The sequence below is a fragment of the Scardinius erythrophthalmus genome (assembly GCF_964197995.2).
Source record: "Scardinius erythrophthalmus genome assembly, chromosome: 18".
Classification (NCBI taxonomy): Eukaryota; Metazoa; Chordata; class Actinopteri; order Cypriniformes; family Leuciscidae; genus Scardinius; species Scardinius erythrophthalmus.
Window position 1 is genome coordinate 14212979 of NC_138238.1, and position 27059 is coordinate 14240037.

A 27059-nucleotide genomic window follows, 5' to 3' on the forward strand; every position below is an offset into this window, starting at 1 on the left:
AGATCACCAGTGAGTCAGAGCCCCAACACCTAGAACAGATATTATCGAACATAATATCGAGTTTTCATAATGCCGCACATACCGAGCTGGATTTGAATGACAAACATCTGTGCGAGGTTATGCGAACTAATCCGAAAACTCTTCACAACGGCAGTGTCATTGCTCAGATTATGACCCTGTCCACTCTTTCACCCTTTACTCCATCTCTCTTTCTTTCTCTCCTGCTCTCAGACCTCTCACCCACTCTATCCATCTATAAGTGTGAGCGCACAGGCTCGTTTCCATGGCAACCCCTTTAATCTAAACCATCTCAGAGCCTGGGCCGCCCCGCTGAACAAACACACGCAGCGACCGCAGAAGATCCCCTCAACATGCAGATAGACAGATTTGGATTTTAAGGGAGGAGTGGGGAAGTTGACGAGAGAAGGAGACAACATGGAAGGGAGCATTTAGTGCACTGAAGCGTCAGACACAGAAACTCATTAAGAAAAATATAAAAATAGCCAATACCACCTCTCCTAGCAGCCCTGCATACATTTGCATGGTAAGCAGCCAAATGCTGACACTCACTGAGCGGTGAACACATGAACCCTGGGAGAAAGTTCAAGTGTAGGACGAACAGGAAGTGGATGGGGACAGCCAATCAGGAAGAAGATGGACAGAAATGGGGTTAAAGGGTTTGTTAGAGGACAGCTGTGGCAATATTTGGTCTTTTTCGTATTGCTATGAATGCACATCACTGTGAAGAGATGAGATGATGCAAACTTTGAATCAACATGCACCAATGCTACATTTTCTATGTATTGTAATCATTATGTTCACAAATTGTAATAATTACTTCAATGAGCTCATTGTTTCTGCCTTAAATTACTACATTGTTAGTTAACTGCACGATGTAAAGTTCTGAAATACATGGACACAGTCACTTCTGATAACAGATTACTCTAAATTGTAATGTGGATTCATGCATTTTGTGTAAAGCTGCTTTGAAACTAAATGTATTGTGAAAAGCACTATACAAATAAATGTGACTTGAACTAAATAGAATAGTTTTTTATGTGTTTACAAAGTGTTCAGCCTTTTAAACTAGGGATACACAATATATAAGTAGCATAATGGTTATCTGAGATATTTTAATTTATCAGGACCACTCAATATTGGATACATATTGATTTATATTGATTTATTTGGGTCATTTCACCTTTTTACATTTAGGTTACTACTGCCATAATCTAACACAACAGATCTGGGTAAAATATTTTATGTTTTTGAAGGATGCTCACCAAGGCTGAATTTATTTGATCCTAAAATACAGTAAAAACAGTAATATTGTGAAATAAAAAAACATTATTTTAATAGTAAAAGATAGAAAATAGTCTTGCTGATTCATTGCTATAGAAACATTATCAATGTTGAAATCAGTTGAAACGATTAAGATTTTTTTGTGGGAAATTGTGATAATTTTATTCAGGATTGAACAAAGTTCTAAAGAACAGCATTTAAAATAAAAATCTTTTGTAACATTATAAATGCCTTGCTGTCACTTTTGATCAATTTAAGGCAATTAGCAAAAAAAAAAAAAAAAAAATTCCTTTAAAAAAAATCTTACAGACCAAAATTTTGAACAGTAGTGTATAAATATGTTTTATATAAACTTTTTCACATGCCACCATTGTTTTGTCTCACCTATAAGGTGTGTATGTCTGTCTGTCTGTCTGTCTGTCTGTCTGTCTGTCTTTTAATCCATGGCTCAGTCCCACTTGCTATTTTCAGACAGTAAATCCTGAACAACTGACATGCTGCACCTGACAAAAACGTTTCCACTCCGTAGGGGTAACACACACACACACACACACACACACACACACACACACACACACACACACACACACACACACACACACACACACACACACACACACACACACACACACACACACACACACACACACACACACACACACACACACACACACACACACACACTTTTCATGTTTTATGAGGACTTTCCATAGACATAATGATTTTGATACTGTACAAACTGTATATTTTATACACTTACACTAACCCTACCCCTCAAACAACATCACTTAGTATGATTTATAAGCTTTTTTCCCTTAATGGGGACCTGACAATGTCCCCACAAAAACAAGAATTTCTGCTAATGCCATCTTTGTGGGAACATTTTGTCCCCATAATGTAGGGTTTACCAGGCCAAATACACACACAGACACACACACTTCCTACTTATTCCTTTTATCAACCTGTGTTGGTTATCCTCTAATATGGTTAAATGTATTGAACGGTGGGATGAGTCAGAATCCTGAGAAAGGAGGAATACATTTGGCTGATGAGAGGATCACTATAAATAGAGGAGGGTAAAGATAGAAGCACAGCGTCTGTGTCACCTCACATCAGAAGGGTGAGCTGATAACGGCAAAAGGGACAAACTTACGCAAAGCAGGTGGGAGTCGGGATACTTTATTGCTCCAATTTTCTTTTCAATATCTCAAGATTTATGTGTATATAAATGCACTCAGGCAGTGGAACAGACAGAAATATATTTCATTTATCCAAATGAAACATCTGTGACCAGCGCAGTCTGTAAACAGCAATGAAAATTCGTGTTCTGAATTGGTCATAACACTAGTGGGACGTGGGTCAGGCAGGTAGGAACGTGGGTAATTTTACAGAAAGCAAGGACGCTGCAGTGCCTGAGCTATTCTGGTCTGTGTAGCTTGAGGTACCACTGAAAATAGCTCAACTGCCCTTCACATCTAAAGAGTATCTTTCCTGTGTGTGAGTTTGTGTGTAATACTCATTGATTGGATCAGTTTGTGGATACAAGACAACACTCTCCCACCTCTAGGTACCAAAAACTGCTCTCCATAGCAGCAAAGATCAAAGGTCATGAGGAGGGATTTGTACAAACCAAAATCTGGTTCTTTAAAATCCCATTCCATTAATTATTCTTTTGAATTTGAGGAAGAAAATTTTGAAAAACAGAAATGCAATTGTGTTGCCAAATTCTGGGATCATTTCAAGTTTGTTCTTTGTTCAAATCAACAAAGAAACCAAATGTGGTAGCATACTTCATTCCTTTATCCTTATATAATACCACTGATAAAACTCATAAACTGTATCTTAGTTTACACGCCATAAAATACACTGATTTAGGTCTCAAGAGCCTCAAGACAATATACAATATACCTTCTGTGAGAATAGGGAGGAACAATAACAGTTGAATCCCTTTCAGAACAATATTTTCCAGCTGATGAACGATGAAAACAAGATTGAAATTGATGATTGAGAAACCGTTCCAACTTATTCACAAGTATGTGTGATTCATTAAAAAGAAACGTTCAGAAGAGTCTTTCACAATTTACGTTCTTTAGCTTTTAGTATTAATCTGTTAAATGTTAATCTGAGGTTATGAATAAGACGTTTTGTTCCAAAACAATGAAAAATTCTGTATTTAGGAGATATAAGCATTCAAAACTTACAGTCTCTCACTTCCACTAAAATGGATCACGGATTTTTATGACATCACCGCAGACTTCAGCTTCTCATCACATCTTCTGTCCAATCAAATGCTCTCTAGAATATAAACGTCCCACTCCCTGTGCTATAAATACCACCTGGCCAAAGCGACCGCTGACACGTCACAGAGCAATATGGGTTGGAGATGTGTGTTCGGTTGCTCAAACGCTCGAGTTTTAATCCGTTTTCCAACTGTACATTAGTTAGGAGTGAAATGGCTAGACTTTATTCACAGCTCTACTATTGAATCCAGCATATCACCAGCGCTCGGATTCGCTTTCATGGTGCTGTCAACTAAATGATATTGGCTATTTGAAAAGGGGGAGGAGCCATTCAATACGTCCCGCGTTAGCTTCCTGTTTCAGTGGAAATTACATCAACGCATCATACAAAGCTGCGCGTTCCAACTTCCAAGGCACTTTCGAACCATTACCAGAAGAGAACATGAAAATAATGTGCTTCTTTAAATGTTCTTAATTAGGACTGGTTCTTGGTTGTCTCGCAGCAGGGGGTGCTCACCCTGTTGTCTTTGTGGGTCCTAACACCCAATTATAGTCATGGGGACACTATACTGTCAAAAAGCGCCATCCTTCGAATGAGACTTTAAACCAAGGTCTTGACTCTCTGAGGTCACAAAAAATCCCAGGATTTCTTTAAAAAAAAAAAAGAGTAGGGGTGTAACCCCGGCATTCAGGCCAAATTTGCCCAGTGGCCTCTGTCAATCATCACGGCCTCCTAATCATCCCCATATACTCTCTCCTCTCCACCAATAACCCGGTGTGTGGTGGGCGTTCTGGCGCACTATGGCTGTCGTTGCATCATCCAGGTGGAGATGTAAAGTGCTTTTAGTGACGAGAAAAGCACTACATAAATGTAAAAAAATATTATTACTATTGGTTCCCAACCCAACTCATGATCTAATAGGGAGCTTTTTAAAAGGTTTTCTTTTTTCTTTTTTGAAAGTGCTTTTTGATACATTCTGGGAGTTCTTTAGAGTGTGCACATCTATTGATATTTTGTCAGTCTCTACTAATATACTGGACTGACCTGATCTTTCTTTTTGTTGTTGGGATTCTCATGCATGTCAACTCACCCCACTCAGGCAGGTCAGAACAAGCAGTGCTTTGGATCAATATGAAAGATCAACTAGAGATCAATAGATGTATGTACAATAATACAGAACAAGGCTTTGCTCAGACCACTGGATATAAACTGGAGGGATGCTGAGCTCTCATTTATGCCCAGAGCAAAGTCACACATTAGCACTAACTGACTGTTTGCACGGAGACGCTAGAATTAAGTGATCTCCAGCCAAGCTCATCCTCAGTTTACTGACACCTTTGAAAAGAGGCCTGTGATTAACGCAACATCCAGACAACACAACTATTATTTAGACAGAGATTGAATGTGTGCATTTTATTGTCTGTTGAGACTGTGTGGATATGCCTTTGTGTGGGCGCTGTGTTGTTGTTTGTTGCTCCTTACATTTGTGCGTAAACGTACACATTTGCAGGTCTATTATCACAGCTCATAGTGTCGAAACACCAATAATCTGTCAAATGAAAAGAATGATTCATGCTTCAATAGAGCTAGTTAAATCTAAAACAAATGTGGTCATCATTTACTCACTCTCATGTCATTCCAAATCTGTATAGTTTACTTTTTTTTTTTAAGCAAATTTAGCAGACTATTATTATTTGTCATAAAAGTGCCGTTAACCGACAAAAAAAAAATCATAACAGTATCATGTCCATATATGACTCCTTTGTTCAAAGTTTTCTGAAACCATACAATACAGTAACTTTGTGTTAAAAACAGACTGTAAAAGGCAGAGACAGTTCACTCTTATACATATGAATGGGAAAAAATGGTGACTGTAGTCTTCTTGACCATAAATTAAAGAAAAGAGCTAAGAAATTCTGGATACAGGCGTTGCACTGTTCAACTATAGCTAAAACAGCACAAATTATGATACCATTATCAAATTCGCATAGCATGACTTGACTTCAAAATTCTGATTTCCTGAAATGTATGCATCTCATTTGCTTTTGGTATCCTTGACGTCAAACCTTGTGCAACATGGACTGATATGCCAAGTTGAAATATACACATGTCAAAATGTGATTTGCAGTTGCTCAATAGGATAAAAAAAAAGTCAGTAACACTTCACAATAAGGTTTCATTAGTTAACATGTTAACTATTTAACATGAATTAAGAATGAACAATCCTTCTGAAGCATTTATTAATCTAAATTAACATTTATTAATCTAACATTTACTAATACATTATTAAAATCAAAAGTTGTATTTGTTACCATTAGCTAATGCACAGTGAACTAACATAAACAAGCATTGAACAACTGTATTTTTTATTAACTAACATTAAAGCAGCACTAGGTAACTTTTCAACCTTCATAATATATTTCCAAGACTCTTGTGATGGTACATCGATTTACAATAGGTTGAATGACATGTCTGCCATAGCCTGACGGGGTCTGTATAGTTTTTAATCGTACTTTTAAACTTCGGGGTTCGGGTAGTAACCCGCGCACAAAAAGAACTATAAAATTCGACTGCTTTACGGCATAGGCTACCTCACTTCCCCCAACACGTCCTCACAAGCTGTTGGACTTGTAAGTATATTGCTTATTGTATATCACTCGGACAAGCTTTCACTCGTTGGTGTGAGCTAAGAAGCACCTGGCGTTCTTGTTGATGGATTAGTAACTTAGACATCCTCGGAGGCTAGCTGTGCTTGTTCGATGTCCGACGATTTGAAACGCATTGTGTTTATTACCAAAGTCCTTTTATATAAATTGTCTCTGTTATTACCCAATCGAACTCGTGTAACTGTTTGTCACACGTTTTACCGTCCACAGCATTACTTGATAGACAAAAATAGGACATGAATGAGCATCAAACAGAAACAATCCGCTTACGTTTTACTTAATGTTCGAGGCGCACATACAATACAGACTGCCGAAAGTTAAACAGGGCGCGCGCAGCTCTTAAAGGGGACACACCTTATTTCCACTCGTTACAGCTTCCATCGACTGAACAGGGACCGGTATACAGGGGGGAGGGGATCAGGCCGTGAGTGAAGAGACTGCTCTGCGTGAGTGGTATTTACGACAGTAACGTTAAATACAAGTAGTCCACAGCGACTCTAGGGGTCGTTGTTTGACCAAAACGGAATTCCTACCTAGTGTGGCTTTAACAAAGATGAATAAATACTGTATCAAATATTGTATTAATTGTTAGTTAATACATTATGTTAACTTACAGTATAAACCTTATTGTAAAGTTTTACCAAAAGTCATATAGTTTTGGAATGGCGTGAGTAAATGATAACAGAATTTTCATTTTTGAGTGGACTATTTCCTTTAAAACACAGGAACACTCCTTTGTCAGAATTTTGATTGAATTGTTATTCAGTGAAGATTATCTGTCATGATCATCTCAATTAATGTATCCAGTCAGTTAAAACCGGAGTGGGGAATCAAAGCTATTCCTGAATCACAGTCCAGCAAGTCTGCATCATTAGTTAACCTCAACTGGAGAAAGGCATCTCCCAGCACCAGCCTCAGGTCTGTGAGTGGGCTCTCAGAACATATGCTCGATACACACCCAGGAAAGAACAGCTTCAGCCCCCACACGCACTAGTTAAAGAGTGGGATTTCCCTAATGGACACTGCTTCTTTCCACACACACACACACACACACACACACACACACACACACACACACACACACACACACACACACACACACACACACACACACACACACACACACACACACACACACACACACACACACACACACACACACACACACACACACACACACACACACACACACACTTCCTCTCATAAGTATCTTGGCACAGGACTTTCTCTTGATGCACTAATGATGTATAACAAAACCAAGAGGATTTCATGAATCTATCAAACGCCCACCATCAGGACAGACAAACCAGTTCTCAGATCATTACTATTCAGTTGTCAATGATAGCACAAAAGAAATGTTCATTTTTTCCCTTTTATTTACAGTTTTTGTCTTTGGATGCCCATTTCCTTTTAAATTGAGTAAATACTAGTTTCATATTAATTCATTTTAGTCCGTTTTACTTAACATTAGTCTGTTTAACATAAAATTAAACTAAATATTCAAGCATTTTATATATTAACTTCATATTTCTTTTGAGTCTTTTATGCTCACCAAGGCTGCATTTATTTATTTATTTAGTAATATTGTGAAATATTAATGCAATTTAAAATAAATTCAGTTTAATTAAATTAAACTAAATTTCTATTTTAATATATTTTAATTAGTAATTTATTCCTGTGATGGCAAGGCTGAATTTTCAGCATCATTACTCCAGTGTCACATGTTCCTTTAGAAATCATTCTGATATGCTGATATAATTCTGATATGGCACTGAATACATTTTATTTGATCAAGAAAAATGTCTTATTATTATCAATTTAAAAACAGTTGCACTTATTAATTTTGTAGAAACTGTGATACATTTTGTTTTATTAATATGATAAATGTCTGTTTTGATCAATTTAATGTGTTCTTGTGGAATAAAAGGATTAATTTCCTTTGAACGACCCCAAACTTTTGAATATTAACATTTTGTAAGCAATTTCCTTGCATGCCTGACGTCACACATACAATTCTGTCAACTTCTTGTGTTAATTTGCTGTGGACTCAAGAGTCTCACCTTCACTGGAGGATCCCGACAGATCAATGATGACGTACACTTTCCCCTCAGGCTCCAAGTCGATCTGTAGAGAGGAAACACAAAAGAAACCAATCAGAGGACAGCATCTCAGCACGAAAGGAAGACGAATTCATCCAGAAGCACATTATCCACTGACTTTGTGAACACGCTCCGTAAACATCTCAATTCAACATCACCTTTACTTTTATCAGCTGATGCCAAAGTTCACAATCCCAGTAATAGATTCCCTCTATGAATCTCTCTCTACAGGGATGGGCCCCTCGCACACGCGCTCACTAACTTCCTGCTCTCTGCCTCTTTTTGTTGTCTCTAAGGATGGAGGGTGGCAGAGAGTTGGCAGGGAAACTGCTTCGGTTTTATAATTCCTTTTCAAACAATTTCCTGCCAGTGCAGCACATCCCCGAGCGACCCACGCAGACCCCACATGGGCCCGACGCCTAGCCGAGATTCGACGCCCACTCTCCATCAACTCCGCGTGGGGGAGAGGAGCTGGGAGAGGCACCAGATCCACAATGTCAGGAAACCACTGCTTAAGCTTATTATGTAGAGAGAGAGAGAGAGAGAGAGAGAGCGAAAATACGGGCCCTGCGGTGCATATGTGGAGGTGGATGGAGGTGTCGGAGAGAGAGAGATATCGAGCTGCATTCATAGAGCGTCTCAAAATAGGAGGCCTGTTTTATTTTTCTCTTCACAGTGATCTAGATCGTCAGGGACACTGCGGACCCGGTGCCAGATCAGCACTACCGCTCCTCTTCCTGAATACAGGAATTAGGACATGAAGAACAGCACAAGCTCTGCAGCAGAACAGATTTCGGTCACAGTTTGTGCCGTGGAGGTTGCGGTTCTGTCGTTTTGCCCTGAGTTTAACCTGCTCTCTACCCTGGAAATCCAGAGTTCACACGAGAGCACAAATTGAATTTGCTCAGCGAGTTACTCTGGTGTCAAGTAATGATGCTCATTAAATATGCCCTTGTATCCGAGCTGCACCAATCACATCGGGTTATCTGACATAGGCGGGCCAGAGGCGAGCTAAACAGGTGGCGACAGCACTGTGACGTCAAAGTCATTACTAGTAAACATTGCAAGATGGCTATGGGTGAACACCAGTTGTTTGAAACGGCTTTGGCCGCTATAATGAACGAGTTAGACTTGGCTTTAGAGGAACAGAAGACGGCGCTCCAATCGTTCCTTTGCAAGAAGGACGTTTTTGCTGTTTTGCAAGAGTCTAATCTACCAGTTAGCTCCGCTGGTAGCTAAGCGTATAGGGCTTATTGTTGTGATTGGTCGTAGTGTTAGCCAATTGCGTGCAGTGAGATTTTCAAATGCATGCTTGGTGCCGCCCCTCGAGCTGGGCGATTTTCATTAGTCGATGCCAGACCCTTAATCTCTCAGATTTGGGTCTGGATTTCCAGGCTACCTGCTCTCTAAGCTAAGGGGAAAACCCTGATTTATCGCTTTAATTCCTGATGAAATCATCAAAATTTGCTGCACTTTCGAAAACCGAGCCTGTCGTGTCGCACTCTCGAACACATCAGGCCATCTACCTGCAGTCATCTGATGAAATTATAATCAATAGCTTTTAAGGGATAGTTCAACCAAAAATAAAAATCCAGTCATTATCAAGACTTTGGTTAATCTTCGAAAAAGTCATTTTGTGAAGAGCTAAAATCACTTTATATGATGAACAGATTTAATTTAGGCTTTTATTTACATCTAAACAATGATCGACACACATACATAAGAGCACAATCACATTTGGCAAAAATTGTGTCCATATGTAAATAAAAACATAAATTAAAGGGACAGTTCACCCACAAATGAAAATTAGCCCACCCTTGAAAACGTTTGGAAGAGCCAGGACATTTTTCAATATAACTCTGTTTGTATTTGTCTGAAAGAAGAATGTCATATTCACCTAGGATAGGGATAGGACTAGAGGGTGAGTAAATCATGGGCTAATTGTCATTTTTGGGTGAACTATCCCTTTAAGTCTGTTCATCATATAATGCGATTGTATCTCTTCACAAGACTTGGATTAAATCACTCGATTCATATTGATTCGTTTTACGACACCTTTATATATCTTAGGTTTTTGTTACCTGGACTTTCAATGGAGGGACAGAAACTCTCAGACTTCATTAAAAATATCTAAATTTGTGTTTAGAAGATTAACCAAAGGCTTATGGGTTTGGGATGACATGGGGGTAAGTAAATGACATCAGAATTTTCTTTTTTGAGTGAACTATCCCTTTAAATCACTGTAAGACGAAAGTTACGACTGCAGAACCACTGGTGATGTCATCTGAAATGCTAACAGGGTGATGACATGTCTGTTATTCAGTCCCCCCACCCCCCCCTTCCTGTGATGTCACGAGATTCCATTCAACACAACAGCAGCCTCCTTGAGTGTGTTTGTCTCTGAGGTGCAACGGCCACTAAATTTAGCAGAGGAAGGAAAGGCCACTGCATGTGTGTGAACGTGCAAGGATAGAGCGGTGTGTTCTAGTCTCTCCAATGACACTCTCCAGGAAACCAGTATCATGCTTTGCTAAACAATGTTGGTAAGGCAGCTTTGCTGGTCGTGTATGTATAAGCTCTTTCCAAAGCTGCTGTCAGGAAAGCCTGCAGACGGCAGTCTAGTTAAAGTCATCAAGGCGCACATTTTCTTTAAAATGATTTTTGTCTAGGTTTCCAGCAAACAATTTCTAAAAATCCTTCAAATAAGACTTTTTTAACTTTTTCCCTAAACTTTATTTTTCTTGTTCCATTTGCAAATAGTTGTTCTTGATTTAAGTATAAACGTTACTAATTATGTTACATTTATGCTTAAAACAATGTTTTTCAATATTAAATCAATATTTGTTTGTCTTTTTCTCCAGTAAAACATTTAAATAAGATTTTAAGTTAAAATCTTTAAAGATTTAAAATTTAAGTTAAGATTTACTTCAAGGGGTCATCGAATGCAAAATTCACTTTTATATGGTATTTGCATATAAATGTGTCTTTGCAGTGTGTGGACACAACCACCATACAATGAAAAAAATCCATTCACTCCTTTTTTTTCCAACACTCTCAATAATCAAGCCTTTGGGATTTTCTGAGCAGTATGATGTCATATTGCTCATGCCCCGCCCACAACCACTGACGGACTGTCTCGGATTAGCATATTTCCGCCCTCAGCCATTTGTATAAAGTCAGCCAAGGCAGCACTTTACTTGTGTCAACACCATAGACAGTATAAGAAGTGGACAGAGCCATCTCATTGGAACTCAATTGAGACAAGAGAAGCCCATTTTTTGCGATTTTTTGGGACTTCCGTTCCTGACGCGCAGACTCAAACCGACTCAAACTGAGCGTGACGACGTAGATGTGAGGTGAGCAACCCGTCTGTCTTCTAGTGGCTGTGGCATGAGAAATCTGAATCATTCCCTTCCGAAACTTGCAGAGACGGAGAGTGTGGGAGGTGTTCATGAGCTAGGAGCAGGAGAAACTTTTGCTAGGTATTCTGATTAATTATTTTGTAATTTTGCCTCCACGTCCCCCCGATTGCCCGCAAGCTTCTCCTCCTGTCCATACGGTAATCTCTCTACTGTGCGACAGAGAGTCGTGTGGTTATGACGCAATCGTTAGCCTACTTTTACAAAAACTGCTTCTACGGCCATAACATAAGCTACAAGGTAATGGAGCATTTTATACATTGTCGTGTTTCTTTAGAAATAAATAATGGACAAATGGAGTCTTCAAACGCCTCAGATGTAAAGTTATTCGCTGTCAAAGTGACGCCAAAATGAATGGGAGTCAATGGAATGCTAACAGCAGGTGAAGTTCTGCTACAAGATGGTGGCATGCGGCCGGCTTCAATTTCCGGTCGACTTCCTTCCCGCTTGGTCAACACACGGCCCACGGAAGAGAGGGGTGGGGTGAGCAGTTGCTCATTATCATTTAAAGAGACATGCACCGAAACGGGTCGCTGTGAACAGAGCTATTTTTGAGGAGGTAAAAAGGGTGTTGTTTTACACAACCATTGTGGAATTTTAACCAAAGTATGTTACAAACTGTACATGAAGACCCTAAAGAATCATACCAACTTGTGGAAAATGGGCATCAGGTGACCCCTTTAATGAGTTTTTTTTTTTTTACCACACTGTAAATCTAATAAAATTTTATGATATTTATGCATAAAACCAATTTGCCATTGGCATAAGGAACAAAAAGAGAAAAAGAAATACTTAATAAAATACATTTTGTTTTAAAGACATATACACATACATATTATATATATATATATATATATATATATATATATATATATATATATATATATATATATATATATATATATATATATATATATATATATATATATATATATATATATATATATACACAAATACATATACAAATACATATATATATATACAAATACATATATATATATATATATATACACACATTACATACACACACACACACACACACACACACATATGCATACATATACACATATATATATATATATATATATATATATATATATATATATATATACACACACACATACATTTTTTTTTTTTTTTTTTTTTTTTTTACTGGGGACCAAGACAAAACATTGGTTAAGGAAATCATTTTTTGGCTCTATCTGCAGAGATACAGGGTTGCTTATAAGCATCAACTGAATCCTAAAATGACAAATGAAAAACAATTTTGTTGTCTTTACTTGCATGTGCAAATGCAGGCAAGCAAAGTCTATGTCACGTACATCATTTGAGACAAGGCCAAATATGACAAGAGAAGAACTCATGTGAAAGAAACAGAGCCTGTGGCATGATACCAGTCTCTCTTATATGGCTCAAAAGATGCTGCTATTAAATATCTTTCTCAGTAAAACTGGGGCAAATTAAGTCTAAAAAGTTGCATTAACTGCATTTTAATGACATCTGAATTGTAAAAATATAATGCGGCCCAAAAGTTTGAGATCACTAGTGAAACTGCAGTTATAAAATATGTAATATAATTATATCATCTGAGATATTTTTCCAGCATTACAACAAATAAATGTTCCATTTATTATTTAATAAGTGACCCAGAAATAGAACAGAATCTTACATTTTTCTAAATAATTTTAAGTCATAACATTTCTTTGTTTTACATTTTTCAAAATAAAATAAAAAATAAAATAAAATAAAAAACTTCATTTAAATGAGAAGAATTTTAAACGTGGTCTCAGACTTCCTCACCCCACAGTGCATTAGAGCATTACTTTAAAATGCTTACTCTTGCTTACTGAGACTGGACAAACTGATGTAGTTAATCTGTCTGTTGAATTTGTGTCAGAAGGTTGTCAAATGCGTACATGTCAACCATGTATATTATACTGATAACATTTAAGAAATATAGCTTTTATACAATGAACAAGTGAAGAAAACACACACACACACACAGACACAGACACAGACACACAGTGCAGACAGATGTACATCAGTCTGTCAATCAATACTGATTTGTCCCTTTTGAATAATGCACAGCAGCACTGCTACAGAGTGTTAGATCACATTACTTGCAAAGAGAAACTGTTTCTTACTGCCTTTATCTTTTTCTGTGCTGTTTCTTTCTTCCTCTTTCTGTGGCATCTCTGAGGCTTTCTCTCTTTTTCGGTCCTTTTTGCTCCCCCTTTTTCATACACAAAATCTCATACGTGCCACTGTAACCGACTGTTCACACCTACACAGAATGCATAGAATACACACAACTTTGCTTTTGAAAAATTATTCTAATTTATCAATTCTAAAAACGCCCAAATTTGCTTTTAGAACTACTAATATATTTGCATAAACATTCCTAGTTTGCGTAACCTTTATTTATCATTACAAAAATTGTGATTTAATAATTATAAATTACATACTAAGCTCACTATAGGTCAATAGTTTTATTCTTTTGCACTGTTGTTTCTGATTGGAGTATCATTTGCAATGCTTCATGGGATGTGTAGTTCACTGCCTCATATTTAAAGGGATAGTTCACTTTGAAATTTAATTTTGGTATGTTTGAGCTTACCTCAAGGGCATCCAAGATGTAGGTGTCTGTGTTTCCGCAGTAGTTTCAATTTTGATATTTTTAGGTCAAACCGTTCTTGTCTGTCAGTCGTATAATGCAGGTCTGTGGTCACTGTCTCAAAGAGCATGCACAGAGAAGTCCAAATTAAACAATTCCCCATCGTAAGTACACATTGATGGCCTAAGACACGAAACAAGCGGTTAGTGTGAGAAAACGAACAGTATTTATATTGTTTTTACCTCTACACAACCACGTCCAAGTGATCTGACTTAGTCTGGCTTAGTCTGACATTCTGGCTTAGTCTGCGCAAGCGCCGGAAAGTGTACAAGAGGTAAAAACGATATAAATACTGTTCGTTTTCTCACACAAACCGCTCGTTTCGTGTCTTAGACCATCAATGTGTACTTACGATGGGGAATTGTTTAATTTGGCATTCTCTGTGCATGCTCTTTGAGGTGGTGACCATAGACCTGCATTATATGACTGCCAGACAAGAACGGTTTGACCTAAAAATATCAAAATTGAAACTACTGCGGAAACAAAGACACCTACATCTTGGATGCCCTTGAGGTAAGCTAAAACATACCAAAATTAAATTTCAAAGTGAACTATCCCTTTAAGTACACCGTCTAAAACTTTCGCACAAGTCACTGTAGAATGCACAAAACCAATTAAAACAGTGGATGCTACTGGGGGTCAAACTAAAGGCATCATATGGATGTCATGAGAACATAACTGGGAAATAAAAGAGAAAAATTCAAAGAGAGAGAGAGAGAATGGGGAGAAAGGGAGGATAAACCCAGAGATAAGCTGTGGGACATAATCAGCTCCTCTTATGCAACACCCTGTGGCTAAACCTTGTCCACACCCACAGCTCAAGAGGCTCACTGTCCCTCCCCTTAGAAAAGAGATATCACATATGAGATCACTTTAATATCTCAACTGTTTCTCCTAGACAGACATTAAAAGACATAGAGAACAAACAGATACTGTGAAGAGTCTCCTGCCTCACAGATTTTCTAAAAGACCCAGATCTGCCAAGATACCAAATCCTACAAATTTCAATATGAACTTTTCTCAAATTCATTCAAAAGACCAAATTATTTGAGAAATACTATCCACAACGGTTACAAAGATCAGTTGTCTTACTGATGTAAAAAATTGTCTCATTTGTGTCTAGTTTTATTTATCCTGTATGGAATGTAAGGACAATTATCAGAGACAAGGTTGTACTCACAAGTATACCTTTCCATGTTTGTAAAGCACAAAATTACTAAATAACACATACAACTATATTGTTCAAAGTTGCAACAAGAAGTATTTGTACAGTTTCTGGAAAGTATCTGGGATGTTAGTGGAACATTTTCAATAGTTAATGTGATGACCACCTACACCTGTGATTAGTCTGTTAGGACACCTGTGAGAACTTGAGGAGAACTGACTTCATACATCCGCTAAAAATCACTTTTTTTGCTTCACACATGCGCATATGTCAGTGTGGTGTGTATGCGGAAAGGATATCAAGTACAACACAAAGAAAACAAACTCTTGCTCTGGTTACTGTCCTCCGGTGCCTGAATTTGCACCCCTCATTGGCCTTAACGCGCCCTCTCTCAGTTCTAATCACCGCTGTGCAAACAGATACCCACAAGCCACAGACAACACATGCCGCTCACGCTCTTCCGAATGCGCGTCTCCATGGAAAAATGCTTAGCACTACTCAGTGGTCAAAAAACAAACTGAGGTTTTTGAAACAACAGGTTTCAGATTTAAAAAATATATTTTTTGATTAATTTAAGGCCAGTCCACACCAAGAACGATGAATATAAAGAACGACAACTACATTAGCATCAACAGAAGATAATGTCCTGTTTATTATAAGCATGCACTTATTCTGTCATTAATTACTCACCCTCATGTCGTTCCAAACCCATAAGACTTTTGTTCATCTTCAGAACACAAATCGAGATATTTTTGATGAAATCTGAGAGCTTTCTGTCCCTCTGTTGACAGCTACGCAACTGCCACTTTGATGCTTCAAAAAATTCATAAAGAGATTGTAAATTAATCCATAGGAATTGAGAGGTTTAGACAAAGTTTTCTGAAGACACTCGATTGCTTTATATGATGAAAAGATTGAATTTAGGCTTTTATTCACATTTTAACACTGATCAGTTAACATAAACAGAAGCTCAATCAAACCTTATCTGCTTGACATGTGAGAACAAACCTCTCGCAGAAGCTCAAACATGCTGCGTAACACGAGAATGAACCTCATTGGTTCTCGCACTTCAAGCAAACATACTTGAGCTCCTGTTTACCACAACTGATGTGTGAGTTGATGAATGTTTATATGTGAATAAAAGCCTAAATTAAATCTGTTCATCATATAAAGCGATCAGGTCTCTTCAGAAAATTCATATGGATTAGTTTTACGATCTCTTTATGAACTTTAAGCGTCAAAGTGGTAGTTGCGTAGCTGTCTATGGAGGAACAGAAAGCTCTCAGATTTCATCAAAAAGATCTTCATTTGTGTTTCCAAAGAAGAATGACATGAGGGTGAGTAATTAATGACAGAATTTTCATTTTTGGGTGAACTATTCCTTTAAATCATCTGCGGATTTAAATGCTTAAGGTCTTTTAAGAAAGATGGATTCTGATTGGCTGTCAATTTTTTTATCATTGATCAGTTGGAAAAAAAATCATTCTGAAATGACTGCAATGATATTGTTCCTCTGTGTTGATATCGTTATAGTTGTGGTGTGGACTGTTCTCATAGAATTAGAACGATTATTAAAAATGTATTGTTATAGTTCTCATCATTGGTGTGAATGGGCCTTTACTCACCCTCAGGTTGTTCCAAATCCATATATGACAGCCAGGGGAAGGAAATCACTAGAAAAATCATAAAATTTCACTTCATGGGCAAAAAAAAAAACAAAAAAAAACAGACATTTTTAAATATATTATTTTATGTTTCACAAAGTCAACATGGAACAACATGAGGGTGAGTAAACTAACCCTTATTGGTAAACTAACCCTTCAATATAAACATGAAGTTTGAATTAGTTTGTATGATGCACTGGGAAGACAGCTTATGCTGCATTTCTATCTTGTACATTCAGTATACACGGAGGAGGTTGCGATTTATGGATCCGCGTCTCAGGACTAAATATAAAAAGTAATGCGTCAATCCATTCCTGACAATACAAAAAGAAAACAGCCTGTTTCTTTAAAAACTAAATATGAAAGGATGAGGATGTGGTCAAGTATATCACATTAAGCTGTTAGTCCTATTAGGACTGTTGATTTGACTATGAGAGCCCACTGTAGGGATGCGGGAGAGAGAGACAGAAATACCGCGTGCGACTGAAAACACTTCTCCTAACTGTGCACTTGGGAAATCAAAACTAGGTCTAAGAAGTTTTAAACACATGTGCCACTGATTTCTAAATGAATCTCTCTGCTAGGATTAAACAGAGGAACACTTTCTTTCCACTCCTCCTCAATTTCGCCCTCTCCTCCTTTATACTCTCCCCATCCTTTTCTTACCCTCTCTTTAAGACAGTTTGAGCTCAGCAACAGTCCTCCTACGTCCATCTGTCAACAGCAGAGCCTCAGCATGACGGCTGAGCGGCACGCACGGCTCCCATTCACACTCAAAATCACACACAAATGTGGCCATACGAGTACATTCAGCTCCGTGAACACACCGGCTCTGAGTGAAACCTTCAGAGCTCCATGAATTACTAATAAGACACCACACCAGGGCTAATTGTGCATTATTCATGATACAGACTAATAATGAGAACCTTTGAAGGTCTGATGGGAATTCACTTTGAATACACACTGGGTCCTGAGAGGGCTTCACGGCTTTAATTTAGAAAATAGCGCAAAAAAAAAAAAAAACCCGACAAAATGAAAACAGCCATCTGGAGATAAAACGTTCATGTAACTGCGAGCACAGGAACAGACTACAACCCTTTGTGTCTCAAACATCATGAGGTGTGAATTACTTTGATTTAATCTCAGGCATAAAGCGAGAATGCCCGCACATGCTGATGGTTGTGGTACACTGGTATGTGTGTGTGTGTGTGTTTGTGCACATGCAGAGTGTGAACAGGGTGCTGAGAGGATTCAAGTCTGTTGCGGGCTCCTGCAGTGAAGATGACTGCAGATATGATGATGGTGATGATGGGATACTTTGGCCTCTCTGTGGGCCTTATGAGCACTTCTTTAGTTCTTTAATTTTTTCAGCAGAAATGTATACTAATACATTTAAAGCTGCAGTCTGAAGTTTTTCCTCTTTGTCGCCATCTCTGTTCGAAATCTGCAACTGCAGTTATTCGCGGAATTATCAACCTTACGTTTGTTGTGCCTCGGCATGCGGATGAATCCAATGTTTTGAGGAGAATGTGCGGCTGTCAGTCACCGCGCCGGTGTGGATACTGTCATTTGGAATCACAGATTCTACTTTTTGGAAGTATGACCATCATAAGAATTTTTAGCGGAAAATGTCATCTGAACAAGTAAGTAACATTCACTTTTTTTTCTGACCAACTAAGGAAAAAAAAAAACATTGCAGTAAATCGCACTGATTAAATCTAACGATCGCTTATACTATCACGTCAAACCGTGCAAATTATACTTTGTTCTCAAATTATTAATATTAACAACATCAGCATAGCGTGACTACATTTAATGCCTTAATATTATTCTTGTTTTCGCATGGTTTGTCACTGGTGATTGTCGTTTGTACCTTTCTGGATCCGCCATCAAATTGATAAGTTTAATTATATCAAGTGCTGTGAGAAAAGGCTATAAATCTCCACCTCCAACATCCTCACACGCAATACAGCCTACTAGCCGAGACGCCTTCTTTATGTGTACAGATGTGACGTAATGACATGCTCGAATTTCCCGCGGAAATCCACCAGTACCACTGGAATTAAAAACATTATTACAAGCTTACCGTTTTGAATCGAGCTAAGGTAAGAAATAGTTTTGAACACTGGCTGGTTGTGTACTTGCTCAAAAATTTCTTTGGGGTCATTTTTAACCCAAAAAAGTTACGGAATGCAGCTTCAATTTGTAACATTAACAAGCATAATATGCTCCTATAGTGCCTAAAAGATAATTAGAAATTCATTTTGAAATATGTACACTACAGTTCAAAAGCCTATTACAGTTTCTTATTTTAATATATATTAAAATATAATTTATTCCTGTGATGGCAAAGCTGAATTACTCCAGTCTTCAGTGTCACATGATCATACAGAAATCATTCTAATATGCTGATTTGGTGCTCATGAAACATTTTGTTAGTATCTTGCGGCTTAATATTTTTGTGGAAACTTTGATGAATAGGAAGTTCAAAAGAACAGCATTTATCCAAAATAGACAACTTTTGTAACATTTAAATGTCTTTACTGTCACATTTGACCAATTTAATGTGTCGTTGCTGAATAAAAGTATTCATTTCTAAAAAACAATCTTGACCCCAAACTTTTGAATTGTACTGACCCCATGAAAGACCTTAAATTATACCCAAAAAGTAAAAAAAACGTAAAACTATGCCAACACTGGAACCAAGAGAAATGGCCTCAAAGCTCTAAGATCAATGTGAAATCCATCACATTGGAATTGATCCCATTTTCCATCACTAATTTTTGTACTACATTAACTTCCCCCTGAATCCACACTAAAGATCAACAAGTCAGAAGTTAAAAACCCATTAGCACTAGCTACAAAAAGAAGATAGATATTCACATGTATGCTGTATTTAGCTGTAGACCTGAGAGTATAAGTGTGTGTGTAACTGGGTCATGTAGATAGCGGTGCAGATCAGGCATATTTGCCAGAGTATCTCATATGTCACCTGTATTGTTCCCTTTCACTGTAAGCATGCTCAATGTGCCCCAGGCGAGAGCTCAACGCAGCATGTGAAAGCTAGACAACCGCCGGCGACACACAAAACTGTAAAGCACACTCGCACACAAGCCAAACTACACAAGATGAACGAATGAGGACAGACACAACAAACATATAAAGACATTTCACCGGTCTCTCATCGAGTCCTTTCATGAAATTAATTAGTGCTGCTGGATGGACTGATCCCTGCTTACCCACAATTCCCCCTTCCCCCTCAAATCCCGAGATTTGAGAACTGATGAAAAACACTGTGAACCGATGTGCAACAAACAGATTGACGTGAGAAGGTTTCTGTCTGTGCAAGTCGACATGTTGCCACCTTAGTCTAGAAGCATAAATACGCTGATGGGAAAGAACTCAATCAACACCTAGCTCTGATGCGCTTTGGCTTGGCAAAAGGATGATATGGGTTTTTTGGCAACGGTATGCCAAGTAGGAGGAGCAGTTGGTGTTTTAGCCTCAGCCTGGCCTATTTGCGCAAATGGCCAGGAAGAAGTGAGGGTAGATGATGTCAATGTCAAGGAAGAACTGTATAGCTAACACCAACATTTAAGAAGACACAATGGAAAGAGAGCTGCTGGGCATAAACCTGTAAAATACTGAGTGCAATCGATAACTGTAATGTAAGCTGTAATGCAGTGGAAAGACATTAAGGAAACTGCAGGCCTTTAAAGCTCATTATCTGTGGCTAAAGCAACACTCCAAGTGAAATGTATTTTAAGCATTTGGAGCTGGTTTGTAATGGACTGGGCATAATCTCAGGAGCATAAATATCTATGAAATTAACAAGGATAGTTCAGACAACAAGATGGAAGGGAAGGAAACCCAGTAGAGAGAAAATGAAGGTAGCAGAGGGATAGCAGGAGGAGGACAATATGAGGAAGCAGAATGAATGAACCCGAAAAAGACAAGAGCGAATGAATGGCTACAAGATCAACAGAAGTTCTCCCTCTTTCTCCAACTCTCCACAGATGATCCCTCAGTAAAAGGCTGGTAACTGAAGGCAGAGATATGCCTAAAGATTAGGGCCACTTTCGCTGGTGATAATGGGATTGTTGCTAACTTGAGCTAGGGGTGTTGTGGGTGATCTCTGCAGGGTCAGACATTCCATAAAGAGGCTGATGGAAGGGTTGTAAATTATTCAGTCTGTTCCTGCCCTTACACAACAAAGACGGGAGGCTGTGTCTTAGTAGTGTCTGAGAACCATCCACAAAGACCAGGCTCCAATTACCTCTTCTGCTAAAAGCTACGCAGCCAGCTAACACATCTAGCCTCAAACCCAACTAACTATCAGCTTAAGAGAAGGTGTGTGTACCCAAAAGTGGTGCAATTTCTGAAAAATGTGTTGCATCATACCAGGCCACCGCAACATGATTGGAGAACGATTACAGGCCAGAAACCCAACAGAGAAGTGGTAAAGCAACAAACGTGACACAATAGCGTCTTCTTTAGAATCAGAGGTCCTGTTTGGTTACTTTTTTCCCTAAACAGTTTTGTAACACTGCTGCTACTGTTTCTCTGTGGGTTTGTATGTGTTTGTTGAAGTAGAGGTGGTTATCCAAATTAGTAAGCATGCTCTCCTTGTTCCAAGCAGAATAAAGCTCCACCTGTGTGGGTAACAGTGGGAGTAAATGTACAGATGAAACTCATTGGATGTGAGTCCACTGCGTGAACAGTGTGGGTTTCTCGGGAGACGTCTGGCTCCGGCCTCTGCTGCTCAAATGACAAGCCAAGAAACAACTGTCTTCCTGAAAATGGCCTCATTTGGTTTCTTTTTCAGACATATTGACCCTCTATTCATTCGGGAGAACACCAAAAACTTCAGGAAGTTTCCATCCTAAGGCTCATTACATCATACGCCATGCATTATAATAGAATAAAAAAAAAAAACAATGCTCCAACAAATTAAATATCACATCACCAACAGGTTTGTGTAAAATCCAGAATTAAAGAACTGACTTCCTTTCAATTCATGAGCTGGAATTTGAATTGAATTGACCATATCCTACAGGAAGTTTAATTAAAATTGGAATTGGAATGACAGGAAGAGGAATTTACTGAATTACAGTTAAAAGTCCACAAAAGTTAATTAAATTAATATTATTAACTACTGTATATTATCTATCTAAATGTTATTCTCGATCTCTGCAAAGCCTAAAAACCTACATTTCCAGGCTTTCAAAGCTTTTTACATTTCAAACACTTTAAAACAAGGTTTTATCAAACCACTAGTTTAAGTTGCTTTTCTAGAAAAGAAATACTGTTACATTCATTTCTTTCCATTGTACTTCTTAATATGTCAATTAAAATGTATGTCACCTCAACTCAAATTTCAGCTCAGGAATTGATTTTTAAACATTCTCAATTCAGATTTGAATGGCGCACAACCCTGATTACCCTCCGTCTCCGGTCACTTGTCTCTTGAAAGCAAACTCTTGCTTTATTAACTTGCATAAACAAGACATGGCAGATGAAGATTGTACATCTCTGACTCTCTGGAAAATTAGACATACCAGAGCTTCTGTCTGAATCGTTGTTATCAAGCGTATCTGTAGCTATGAAGTCTGACAAAACGTTCAGCTTCAATTATGTCAGATGCATTTGCCATAATTAACATATGCCCTTTTTGTTGAGCCATGTTTTTTTTATGATTGGCATAGTGAATGCAATACATTCCCCTTTCAACAGCCAAAACCAGACTAACACTCTAACAGAAAAAAAAACAAGAAGAACTTAGGCTTTACATTTGTGACGATGCATTTGTAAGGTTCGCATTTGGAAAGAAGCAATTTGCAAAAAGCGGAAAATTCTGGGAAGGGTTAACAATTTTTTACTTGTCAAATCTCTTTAGTACACAGGTGAAATAAAGAGCTGACGGTGAGACAGAGGGCTCAGGGTGTGTTATGATTAGGCAGGTCGTCAAAGCCGTGATGGGGGAATGCAGAGATTAAATTGATTTCCTTCTCACTCTCTGGCCTAACACATTTACAGTGCGAGTTGCCAACAGGAGGGGAAGATTGACCAATGCAGCGACATAATCGATATATGCTGACCTTTCCCTGGGTGTCTAACGACCAAACATACAAAGCACTCACCACTGCAGCCCCTCAGCTGGGCGAAGATTATATAACAGACCAACTCATAATTCCAGGCATGATTAGAATGCTAAATTAATCTCTGGCTATTTTTCCATGACACTGAAACACATTACAACACAGCAGCATCAAAACATTCAACTTTTAGACTAATGTAAAACAATAATGACAAGTTTTTATGTGTTATACACCCTATAAAAACACACAATAGCATGTAATTGCAAACAATATTGCAATCTATAATGCATTTAGAAAAGAAAAGAAACACTCAAAAGAGAAGACACTAAAGAGCCCAATACTATTAAAACTCTAATGAAAGCCAGTGAATTGAGCTCTAAATGGGCCTATTTCTACCAAGTGGTCAGAATCCAAAATAAGGTGACTGGCAATGTGAGACACTCAGGTCGATATGGCAGTGCTATCCTACAGGTACCATCATTTTTCAGAAAACATGGCCAGATAAATGACAGGTTGTAACGTATACATCTAGCAAACTGTGTCAAACTTGTTTTACAGCTTGCATAATAGGCATTGATTATTTCCTTTTCTGGCATGGGAGCGTTACATCTCATGAAGGCAATTTGCAAAACAGCTTCACTTGACGGAAATGGTAAATGTAGGTCTGGATTCAACAGCAGCAGAACATGTTTTGTCAAAAAATGGGAAAACCCCCAGAGCGTGAGAACCCGTGAGGAAGGCTGGGAAACAAGGGGCTTTGCTGAGGAGAATCCGAAACCGACCAGTCCCTGTGAAAATTATGGCCTAGACAACAGATGAAAATTATGGCCTAGACAACAGATCAGTGTTTTTTTTTTTTAAGTCTGCAAGACCGCAGAATTGCACATTTTGGATGTCTCCACACCAGCTTTAGGTCTTTGTGAAGCAATATGAGTGGATTATATATATCAGGTGATAAATAAAGGTAGACATCCATTATGTCCAGTGCTGGGCTACTTCAGGACCGGGATTGAGAACCACTGCACTAGATTACACCAGTGTTTCTCAATCATGTCTCATTAGAAGTGCTCCATAACCTTGGGTGTGAGAGAATAGTAAGACAGCCAAAATGTGTAGTGTTGAGGGGCCCCCAGGAGCCAGATTGAAGTGATTACACACCATGCAATAAATTGTGAGATAAACATACCCAATCTTCAAAGTGCCTACTGCCATTCTGCAGCAGGTCCTCAAACTGTATAGTGCAGTTGGCCACAAAGTCATCATAGCCAATTGGTGCGTCGTGAAAAACGGACAGTTCAATTCTCTTCCCATCATAAACCTCCGTTACAAACTCATCATTCCAAGCTGGACTATTCGTCTTTTGCTTGGTAGAAGTTTGGCCCACGCGTGAATCGTCCACGTTGAGGGCAATGTACGTGTCCAGTAGGAAGGTCTGGGTCTTTGGTCCAACTGCATGTCGGAGCGACCATGGAGTGGGCTTCAGGTCCAGTGCCTCACAAACTTTGATCTTCAACACTCCATTAAAAACCACCATGATGACGCTCAAGTGAGATGCAGCTGGCTTCTTTGCAGGAACAGACGGTTTTAGGTTTTGATTCAGGGGGTCGCTATACCCATAGATGTCATCACGTCATCAGTATAGGCTACATGCACATATAGATGGATGCTGTGATGATTAAATTCCTCAAACCACTACACGGATCAACCTGATTCTCTCATTTGAGCGGAACAATCAAATAGGATGCAAAAACGCGATATGCAAAACCAGAGGCTCCTGTGTTTGTTTACGATCCGTCTCTACTCGCAATGGGAAAGCATACGTAAACAATCGGATTCCCTACGTGTGGAATAGCGCTGAGTAGAGGAACGAGTCCAGCAGGCAAAATATCGGCAATAATATAGAGGAAAATATCCTGAATGTGATGGTCTTCAGAAGGGTTTGTCTTGTACTATTCGTTTCCCCGTATGCGTTGAGTGGGAGAGGCGTTTGGGATACCTCCTTCTCCCAGTCTGCTGACGAACCGCTCGGAGACTATTGCCATCCACTCGCCGAGATATTCAGCTGCTTCTTTTCTTTGTTGATTTGAGAAGGCGAAAGCATTTGAGCTACACGCTCATGTAGTCTTCTGCGCTGCAGCCTTTCTCCCTGTTCGCCCTCTCTCTCTTTCTCCCTCTCCCTCTCAATCACTCCCTCTCTCCCTCCCTGCGCTCAAGCGCCAGTTCAGGAAATGCGCAAAACACGTCAGATGATTTAAGCCGCGCCGCGTCGCGTCCACTCTGCACCGGATGGGGGAGCGTGTGTGTACAGACAGGAGCAGCAGCGTGGGGAAACAGAGGGTTGGATTAGAAGAGCCTGGTTCATATATGGACCAAAAAATCTCTAGGCTATAAAGTGTCTGTTAAAGGAAGGGTATATGGTAGGTTGTAATTAAGTCTATTTTAATTAGACTCGTTTTTGTGTATTTTTTATTTTTATTTTATTTTAGGTAGGCCTGGGGGTAGGTTTAGTGAAGGGGGATAGAATATACTGTTTGTAGTATAAAAATCATATGTGTGTGTGTGTGTGTGTGTGTGTGTGTGTGTGTGTGTGTGTGTGTGTGTGTGTGTGTTCATTTGAAATTCTAAATTATAAAATGCCTAAAGTTAACCAGAAAAAAGGTATTTTGTCAGTTGTGTAAAAAGTGTTTGAACTTTGAAATTAACTTTGTTCATTTTATTTAACAATATTAAATAAAAAAATAAACTTAATAATCTATAATAAATAAAGGGTTTTCAGTGTGAGTCAAATTTACCTGAGGATCACACGTGAATAGCCTATGTGTTTGCACTTTTTATGGAAATATGAGGATTATAAGAACCATTTAAGTGTGTGTGTGTGTGTGTGTGTGTGTGTGTGTGTGTGTGTGTGTGTGTGTGTGTGTGTGTGTGTGTGTGGACATGTTTTTCTACACCGGTGGGGACTTAAACCTGAATGCACACAGACTCATGGGGACTCGTGTCACAGTGGGGACCTAAATTGAGGTCCCCATGGGTACAAAAGCTTATAAATCATACAGAATTAGTTTTTTTGAAAATGTAAAAATGCAGAATGTCTCCTGTGATGGGTAGGTTTAGGGATAGGGGCAGTGTAAGGGGATAGAATATACAGTTTGTACAGTATAAAAACCATTACGTCTATGGAGAGTCCTCACAAAGATAGTGCACCAGACGTGTGTGTGTGTGTGTGTGTGTGTGTGTGTGTGTTTCTGAATGCACACAGACTCATGGGGATGGAGGCCCCATGAGTCTTTTTTTTTTTTTTTTTTTTTTTTTGAAAATGTAAAAATGCAGAAAGTTTTCTGTGCCAAGTAGGTTTAGGGGTAGGGTGTAAGGGGATAGAATATTCAGTTTGTACAGTATAAAAATCATTATGTCTAGAGTCCCCACAAAGATAGTGAACCAGACATCACTTGCATTTCCAAAATGTCACATGCTACTTGACTTTGATAAGACAAATAACAACATCTGGGACTTACTCCAAATCAAAACATTTCGGTTGCATTTCTGTCCCTTGTGACAAAATGATTCAGGAATTGTATCACACAGCAACACTGAGTTATTTGAAACTACAGCTGCTCTGTGTCATATGGCCACAATGTCCTTCATTTAAGCTACTCCAAGAGAGTTACAAGTTGTTTGAAACAGAAAGTATTCTAATTATGTAATTTAGTGAACTCTAGTGGTGGAAATTA

At 38.6% G+C, this 27059-nt stretch overlaps 1 protein-coding gene across 3 annotated transcripts in view; it reads right to left on the minus strand.

The window, feature by feature from the left end:
- prkcea (protein kinase C, epsilon a) overlaps positions 1-25514 on the minus strand; it is a 67081-nt gene extending 41567 nt beyond the window's left edge. For 2 of the 3 annotated variants that reach the window (XR_014032048.1, XM_081392313.1), the window contains exons 1-2: positions 24515-25514; positions 8270-8333 (exon numbers count right to left, since the gene is read on the minus strand). Coding sequence is in view for 2 of the 3 variants with exons in the window: in XM_081392313.1 (XP_081248439.1) it covers positions 8270-8333; positions 24515-24862 (412 nt within the window). In the remaining variant the exon portion in view is untranslated. The remainder of the gene's footprint in view (positions 1-8269; positions 8334-24514) is intronic. The other variant, XM_081392314.1, reaches the window with a different exon arrangement.
- Between the last annotated feature and the right edge of the window lie 1545 nt (positions 25515-27059).